Below are 9,158 nucleotides of genomic sequence, written 5' to 3'. Positions count from 1 at the left end.
CCAGCACAAAAGGTGAAAAGATTGTGCACTTAAACTCAGTCTGTGAACTCTGAATTGCTGCTTTGTTCTTTGTCATAGCAGCCTCGAGTCAGAGTGCTCGCCGAGTGTCACTGGAGGAAGTCCTGGAACTGCTGGGAGCAGGGTTTCTGCGTGGGAGTTCAGGATTCCTTCGAGCCAGTGGAGATATGCTGAAAGGCAGCAGTTCAGTCAGCAGAGATGTTCGAGTGGGCATTACTCAGGTCAGAATCAGGACTTGGTCAACTGTGTGCAGTTTCCACTGGCCTGAGTCAGAGTTTTAATATCTGACTCCACAGTGCGAAGTTGCTGGATATGCTCGTGTTTATAAATACCTATGGTGAACCTAAACAGGTTTAAAAACAAGGTTACAAATTAAAAGACTCTTATAACCCAAGTGTGGTTTTATTTTTTAGTAGTGGGTCTTACTAGTTCCTTACACCAGTCATCTTTCCTTTCCTGTGCTGTCATGTGTCTCATGGCTTATTGTGTCTTCCACTGTGGTTATGAATGCTTATGCAGTGCACTTTAAATACCAGTACGTCTTACCTAATGTGTCAAGATAACATAAGATTTTAACTCCTACAAAAGATCATGCCATTCAACCCATGTGTTTGCCGTGTGATTTTCTGTCCTAAACACAGATTTTTAAAGCTAAACTTTTGGAAAGGTTTTTTAGAATAAAACACTTCAAAGGCTACACTGCAGCCTTAACCCAAACCAGCTTCTTTCTATGTGTCGTGACTCAGCAGACTTCTTTAGAAAGTCATGAAGGACTAGACTGGAGATGAAGCCCAGCCAGCAGGGGCCCAGCCTGCCATGTGCAAGATCTTTGTCTACGTGCCTAAAATTTACTAAGTCCAGCGAAAAAATGAAGTCAGTGCATGCTGAAGATTTTAAGTGAACAATTTAAAATAAAATAACACTATGTGCACCCTGGTGGCTTGTGCTGTGTGACTAGTTCACAAAGTGAGAGCTCTCCAGTGTGACTGTAAAGTGTTTCCATGTTTCGTATTGGTTGTCTTTGTATCTGGGCTGAGACAGACGATTAACGTTTGCGATAACAAGCAGCATCTCATCACAGTGAACTTCCCTAGGGTTTCTACAACAGTCCTTTGGAGTTATGGAACTGGAGTGTACCTAATAAAAAGCGCCCATGTGTTTGAATTCAGCTTGCTTGTTCATGAGGTTAAGTATCTTAAAGCCTTTGTTTCCAGAAGCCAGGGACACATTTACAAATTATCTGGCAATAGCTCTCTACTGAACATTTGCAGAGCCTGGCTGCAGTTGAATAGAGGCGCAGCAGAGGTGGAATCTGCACTGAAAGGCTGACTGTAACTCCAGTCTGGCCAGGAACAAACACACCTTATGCTGCGCTAACACTGTCAAGTGATGGAGGCAGGGGAGGAAATTCTGAATATTTTGTAAACAGAAAAGATGTTGATTTGCAACTGAAATGATCAAGTTTTGAAGATGAAATTGCTTTCTTTTTAGGCTTACGTGGTGTTTGTTTCAACATTAGGAGGAGCTTGGCTAGAGAAGAACCTTGCTGTCTTTCTCTCTCATGTTCTCAGCCTTGTGTCACAGTCCAATCCTAAAGCCACGCAAACGCAGATTGATGCCGTCTGCTGTCGCCGCTGTGTCTCATTCATTCTTCGAGCAACTATAGGAGGCCTGCTGGGAGAAAAGGCTCAAATTGCTGCTGCAAAGGATATCTGCCAGGCCATCTGGAAGCTCAAGAAAGTTATGGGTAAGTCTGGTTTACCAGTGTCAGAGGAACCACCCTTTGGAAAGCAGTGCTTCTGTATTCCTGTATATTTTAAAAATACTTTCTAAAAGCAACTTATTTGTTCATGTGTATATATCTCCATGTTCTATATCTACACACATGTATGCTGAATGCCTGAGGAACCCAGCGTAGGTCATCAGATCCCCTGAAGCTTGAGTGGTTCTGAGCCACCCAACATGGGTGCTAGGAATCAGGTCCTCTGTAAGAGCAGAAAGTGCTTTTAACCACTGAACCACCTCTCTAGTGCCATAACAAAAATCTTAAAGGCTGCCTATAACAGTTCCTTAGAATTCATGTCATGGTGCTTACACAACTTAAGGTGATTGCTGTTTTTTTAAACAGGCTATTTCAGGCTATATATTGTCCACTCTGATCACCCTGAATTTTTCTTACTTGATACTAGATAAAAGAAGTAGTGTCTTGAGTTTTCTCTGTCACTAGTCACAGTAACAGTTACAGCTGACACAGTAAAAAGGGATCTGATTATTTTGTGTTAATTGGATCTTAGTTCAGGGGCTGGAGCGTTGGCTTGGTGGTTAAGGGTACTTGTTGCTCATGGAGAAGACCTAAGATTGATTCCCAGCACCTACATGGTGACCCATACTGTCTGTAACTTCAGTCCCAAGGAATCTGACACTTTCATCTGACCTCCTTAAGCACCAAGCACATGTTTTACACATACACATATGCAGGCAAAATGCTCATACACATAAATAATAAAATTAATTATCTAACAATATTTTCAAGATATCTATTAGGTCACACTCAGTTTATTATGTGATCAAGGGTTTTCTACCGTCAAGTGGATGTACTGTATTTACTTTGGCCTTATGCTTTTCTGCTCCTAACACAGAGTTCCTATGATGTGTGTTTATAAAAGTGATGTATAAGTCATTCCTGTGTTCTGGCAGATACCACATTGAGTGATGGTAATTTGGAAACCCGTCTCAGTTCCACGGAAGTAGCTGGCAGCCAGCACATGCTGGTTTGTGCATTACAAGAACTTGGGAATCTCATACACAGTCTCGGCACGACAGCTGCTCCTGTGCTGCAGGACTCCAGTACAGGTAGTGTGTTGTGTGTGTGTCTCATCTGAGCTGGAACTGTGAAACCACTGGCGATGTGTTAGATGTTTTGTTGTAGTTTATAGTCAAGATTATTTTAAAATATAGATGTGTTTAAAGGCTGGAAGGATGGCTCAGTGGTGAAGAGCACATGCGGTTCTTCCTGGGAAGCTGAGCTTGGTTATCAGAGATCATGTCTGGCTGTTTAGCTCCTGGGGATCTGATGCCCTCTTTTGGCTTCTGAGGGTGCACTTGCACATGCGCGCGCGCACGCGCGCACACACACAAATAAAACTTGAGAAGAGAGGGCTTTCTGTGTTTTTGCATTTGGTGGTTTGTTTGCCATTTTCCCCTTTTGTAATTAAAGGTAGTTCTCTGACCAAAAAAGGTGCACACCTTTAGTGTCAGCATTCGGAGGACAAAGGCTACATAGTGAAATCCCAGTCTTACTGAAACAATTAGAAAGCTGTTTTGTGAACACTGTCCTCATTCCTCTTTCTGAAGTGCAGGGGTAAACTTCCAGAGGAATACGTCTGGATCTCTCTCCCCTGCAGAGAAAACATCACTGTCTGTGGAATATATGCCATCTGTTCCTCGGGAGTCTTAAGCCATCTTTATTTCTTTCTGAAAATAATGTTCTGCCTTTTAGAATAATTGATCAGCATTGTGATATCTTCAGATAGCATGAATTTCACTCCTTTAAAATATGCCACTCAGTGGCTTTGTGTGTTATATGACTACCACTCTGCTTAACTGAGGATGTTTGTATCAAAGGAGTATCATCAGGAATGTCATCAGCGGCCATGCCATCTGTTTTTCCCAGATGACGTGGCTACTCATCTGCTTTCTGCTTCGGTCATTTTATCTACTTAGGCTGTATCGTATCAGTGAAATCCACTATTTTTCTGCAGTGGCTAGTTCCTTTTTATTTTCCTGTCTGTGGCTTTGGTTTTTGTCATTCTTCCTGCTTACTCATTTATATGTTTGTAAGCCCTTTAAATTTTTGTAGCAGTTGGCAGAAAACTTACATGTTTCAACAAAGGTCTGTCTTGAATCAATAAATAGAAACTTTTTTTTGCAGTTCACTGTACTCTAACATGTTCTTAGACCATGAAGTATTGGCAAAACCTTGCTTTTAAAATTTGCTCTAAGATAAAAGCCATGCAGTAGATAAGAAGTGTAGTACCACTCAGGACCCGCCCCCAGACAGCTGAGACCCAGAACAGTCTTGCCAGCGCTCTCTCACCTGAGCCTTGGTAAGTCCTAAGCCCACCACATACTCTCACTGGCTGTCAGGGAAGGAACACCTGGAGCTCTTGGAGGACAGATATTGTGGTGCACTCTCGGAGAGGGTCCATTCCAACCCAGCGAGAGGGCCACGTGACTGCCATCAAGACTCAGGATGTGCCTGCAGTTGGCTAAGCTCCCAGAACAGCCTCAGAAGAGCTCTTCCACCTGAGCCCACGGAGACAGAACAGAGTCACTGCCATCAGAACTCACTACCTGCCTGCAAAGAGCCAAACACCCAGAAACAATCTCCTTCCTGAGCCTACGGCCCTCAGACCCACAGGAGAGACAGGCTCCAGTCAAAGATAACAAGATCACCTATAATCAAAGATAGCAAGATGGCAAGAGGAAAGCGAAAGAACATAAGCAATGGAAACCAACACAACCTGGCAACATCAGAACCCAGCTCTCCCACCAAGCAAGTAGTGGAATGCCAAACACACCAGAAAATCAAGACTTAGACTTGAAATCATGCTTCATGATGATGGTGAAAATCTTCGAGAAGCTCGTGGATAGCCCCCTTAAAGAATTACAGAAGAACAAACATAAACAAATAGAAGCCCATAAAGAGGAAATACAAAATCACTCAAAGAACCACAGGAAAACACAACCAAACAGGTGAAAGAATTGAAAACAGAAATAGAAACAATAAAGAAATCACAAAAAAGAGACAACTCTGGAAATAAAAAACCTAAAAAAGAAATCAGTAGTCGTAGATAAAAGCATCACCAACAGACTACAAGAGATGAAAGACAGGATCTCAGGGGCCAAAGACAACATAGAAAACATTGACACAACAGTCAGAGAAAATACAAAAACCTAAAAGCTCCTAACCCAAAATGTCCAGGAGATGCAGACACAATGAGAAGACCAAACCTAAAGATAATAGGTGTGGAAGAGGGCGAAGAATATCAACTAAAAGGCACAGTAAATATATTCAACAAAATCATAGAGGAAAAATTCCCTGCCCTTAAGGACAAGATGACCAAAAGCATACAAGAAGCCTACAGAACTCCAAATAGATTGGACCAGAAAAGAAACTCCTCCTGACACATAATAGTCAAAACACTGAATGTTGAAAATAAAGAAAGAATCCTAAAAGCTGTAAGGGAAAAATGACAAGTAACATAAAAAGGCAGACCAATCAGAATTACACCAGACTTCTCAACAGAGATGGTGAAAGCTAGAAGATCCTAGACAGACATCATACAGAACATAGAAGAGCACAAATGCCAGCCCATGTTCCTATATCCAGCAAAACTCTCAATTACCATAGATGGAGAAACTAAGGACAAAAGCAAATTTACACAATATCTGTCCACAAATCCAGCCCTACAAAGGATAATAGATGGAAAATCCCAACACAAGGAAGGAAACTACACCCAAGGAAAAGCAAAAAAGTAATCATGCAAGAAAACAAAAGAATAAAAGCACACAAACATAATTCTACCTCTAACAACAAAAATAACAGGAAACAACAATCGCTATTCCTTCATATCTGTTAACATCAATGGACTCAGTTCCCCAGTAAAAAGACATAGACTGTCAGACTGGATACGTAAACAGGATCCAGAATTTTGCTACATACAGGAAACTCATCTCAGAGACAAAGACAGACACCACCTCAGAGTAAAAGCCTGGGAAAAAAACCTTCCAAGCAAATGGTCCCAGGAAACAAGCTGGAGTAGCTATTCTAGTATCAAACCAAAAGTTATCAAAAAAGATCAGGAAGGACACTTTTTACTCATCACAGGAAAAATCTATCAAGATGAACTCTCAATCTTGAACATCTGTGCTTCAAATACAAGGACACCCACATTCATAAAAGAAATCCTACTAAAGTTCAAAGCATATATTGCACTACACACAATAATAGTGGGAGACTTCAACACCCCACTCTCATCAATGGAAGCAGAAACTGAACAGACACAGCAACACTAGCAGAGGTTATGAACCAATTGGAATTAACAGACATCTACAGTCAAAATATCAAAAACAAATTCATCTAGAATAACAAAAAATCTAGAATAGAGAAATCTATTCTCAACAATAAAAACACTTCTGGGGAAATCACCATCCCTTATCTCAATCTAATTACAAAGCAGTTGTAATAAAGAACTGCATGGTATTGGTACAAAGATAGGCAGGTAGATCAATGGAACAGAATTGAGGACCCAGAACTGAACCCAAACACCTATGGTCACTTGATCTTTGACAAAGGAGCTAAAAACATTCAATAGAAAAAGGACAGCCTCTTCAACAAATGGTGTTGGTTCAACTGGCAGTCAGATTGCAGAAGAATACAAATCTACATTTTCTTATCTCCTTGTACAAAGCTCAAGTGCAAGAGGATCAAAGATCTCCACATAAAACCAGGTACACTGAAATTATTAGAAGAGAAAGTGCGAAAGAGTTTAGAACACATAGGCATAGAGGAGAATTTCCTGAACAGAACACCACTGACTTATGCTCTAAGATCAAGAATTGACAAATGGGACTTCATGAAATTGCAAAGCTTCTGTAAGGCTAAGGACACTGTCAAGAAGACAAAATGACAGCCAACATATTGGGAAAGGATCTTTACCAATCCTACATCTGATAGGAGGCTAGTATCCAATATATACAAAGAACTCAAGAAGCTAGACTCTAGAGAATCAAATAATCCTATTTTTAAAATGGGGTACAGAGCTAAACAAAGAATTCTCAACTGAGGAATATCGAATGGTTGAGAAACACCTAAAGAAATGCTCAACATCCCTAGTCATCAGGGAAATGCAAATCAAAACAACCTTGAGATTCTACCTCACACCAGTTAGAATGTCTAAGATCAAAAACTTAGGTGACAGCAGATGCTGACAGAGATGTGAAGAAAGGAACACTCCTCCACTGTTGGTGGGGTTGTAAGCTGGTACAACCACTCTGAAAATCAGTCTGGTGGTTCCTTAAAATTTTTACATCCTTAAAAATTGGATATAGTACTACCTGAAAACCCAGCTATTCCACTCCTGGGCATATACGCCAAATGCTTCAACATATAACAAGGATACATGCTCCACCATGTTTATAGCAGCCTTATTTATAATAGCCAGAAGCTAAATAGAACCCAGATGACCTTCAACAGTGGAATGGATACAGAAAGTGTGGTTTATTTACACAATGGAGTACTACTCAGCTCTTAGAAACAATGACTTCATGAAATTCATAGGCAAATGGATGGAACTAAAGACTATCATTTTGAGTGAGGTAACCCAGTCACAAAAGAACACACATGCTATGCACTCACTGATAAGTGGATAGTAGCCCCAGAAAGAAGGAAGGCCAAAATGGGGATGTTTCAGCCCTTCTTAGAAGGGAGATCAAAACACTCACAGGAGGAAATGCAAGGTCAAATAGAGGAACATGGATTGAAGAAAAGATCACTCAGAAGCCGCCTCACCCGGGGATCCACCACATATGCAACCACCAAATCCAAGCACTATAGCTGATCCCAAGAAGTACTTACTGGCAGGAACCAGATAGAGATGCCTCCTCAGGGACTATGCCAGAGTCATACAGATACAGCTGTGTATGCCTGCTCCTAACCATTGAACTGAACACTTGGGCCCCAATGAGGGTGCTAAAGAAAGGACTGAAGGAGCTGAAAGGCGTTGCAACTTTATGGGAAGAGCAATATTATCAACCAACCAATCCCTCCAAAACTCCCATGGACTAAAACACCAACCTTTGTGCACACATTGAGAGACCTATCGATCCAGTTGCATATGTAGCTGAAGATAGCAGCGTCTAGCATCAATGTGAGAAGAGGCCTTTGGTCCAGGGAGGGCATGTTTTCCCAGTGTAGGGGAATGCCAAGGCAATGAGGTAGAGAGGGTGATTAGGAGGGAGTTCACCTTTGTGAAGGCAAATAGAGGGGGTAGGGGGTGGGGGGAGCGATAACATCTCAAATGTAAATACAGAGTATCTAATAAAAAAAAACAAAAGAAAAAAAGAAGTGTATTACCATATCTGTAATGTGCTAGAGAGGTTTTTCTATAGGAGCGATAAGCTGCAGGTCAAGAGCACGATCTCCAGCTCAAAGGTCAGCAGCTCAGAGCTGCCTGTAACTCCAGCTGGGGTCCAGTGCCTCTGTCCTCTGTGCACATCCGTACTCAGCACAGACGCAACTAAAACTAATTAAAATGAGCTTTCTTTAAGAAAGGGTTAGGGCAAGGCATGACTTTTTAAAGGTGGTTTTATTTTGTATTGGCAATTTTAGTTTCTAATATAATGCTTAATTACTAACCATCTCAAGGTAAAATGCAAAAATCACTAGAAACAAAATTTTCCATTTGTGTATTGGACATAGCTTAAGCTCATTTTCATGAAATAATACTAGAAGAGAGCTCTACATTGAAAACCAAAACACAATTTAGTTTCATTTCTTTCATTGGAATTCGGCTTCTCATAGAAGTAGTATATTTTATATGCAGGTGGCTATCCTTTGTTATGACTGTCTTCTGGCTTAATTGAGTTCTGTCTGTATACATGAGTCATCTGTTTTTCTCTGTCCTTCCAGGCCTTCTGGACAGTGTCATTTCCGTGGTTCTGCACCCCAGCATTTCTGTTCGACTGGCTGCAGCCTGGTGCTTGCACTGCATTGCTGTGGCGTTGCCTTCTTATCTGACACCTCTCTTAGATCGTTGCCTAGAACGGCTTACGATACTGAAGTCTTCACCGGAAGCAGTGACTGGATTTAGTTTTGCTGTGGCAGCCTTGCTAGGTGCAGTGACACACTGTCCTTTGGGAATTCCTCATGGAAAGAGCAAGGTAATGATTTCATTCTCTGTGCAATGGTGTGTTCAGGTTTTTGTGAAGTGGGTTGCTAGTGGTATGCCGCCCAGTTAAAGCCATGTGGGACAGCAGCATGTCACCTGAGTATTCTTTGTGTGATGAACACTGGCCACACAGTCTCTGAGCAATGATGGTTGTCCTCACTTTTCTCAAGGTGTGCTCCACAGATGGAG

At 41.5% G+C, this 9,158-nt stretch overlaps 1 protein-coding gene across 3 annotated transcripts in view; it reads left to right on the top strand.

The window, feature by feature from the left end:
* Positions 1-9,158, top strand: part of HEATR5A (HEAT repeat containing 5A) — a gene marked incomplete at its 5' end in the record, with an annotated part of 91,344 nt that overhangs the window by 6,675 nt on the left and 75,511 nt on the right. For all 3 annotated transcript variants that reach the window (XM_080931569.1, XM_080931568.1, XM_080931567.1), the window contains 4 exons: positions 82-239; positions 1,510-1,765; positions 2,716-2,871; positions 8,711-8,961. In XM_080931569.1, the coding sequence (XP_080787695.1) occupies positions 82-239; positions 1,510-1,765; positions 2,716-2,871; positions 8,711-8,961 (821 nt within the window). The remainder of the gene's footprint in view (positions 1-81; positions 240-1,509; positions 1,766-2,715; positions 2,872-8,710; positions 8,962-9,158) is intronic.

This window comes from Micromys minutus (assembly GCF_963924665.1).
Source record: "Micromys minutus genome assembly, chromosome: 1".
In the NCBI taxonomy this organism is placed as follows: domain Eukaryota; kingdom Metazoa; phylum Chordata; class Mammalia; order Rodentia; family Muridae; genus Micromys; species Micromys minutus.
Note: the sequence above shows the minus strand (reverse complement) of the source record. Positions and strands in the feature narration are given on the sequence as shown.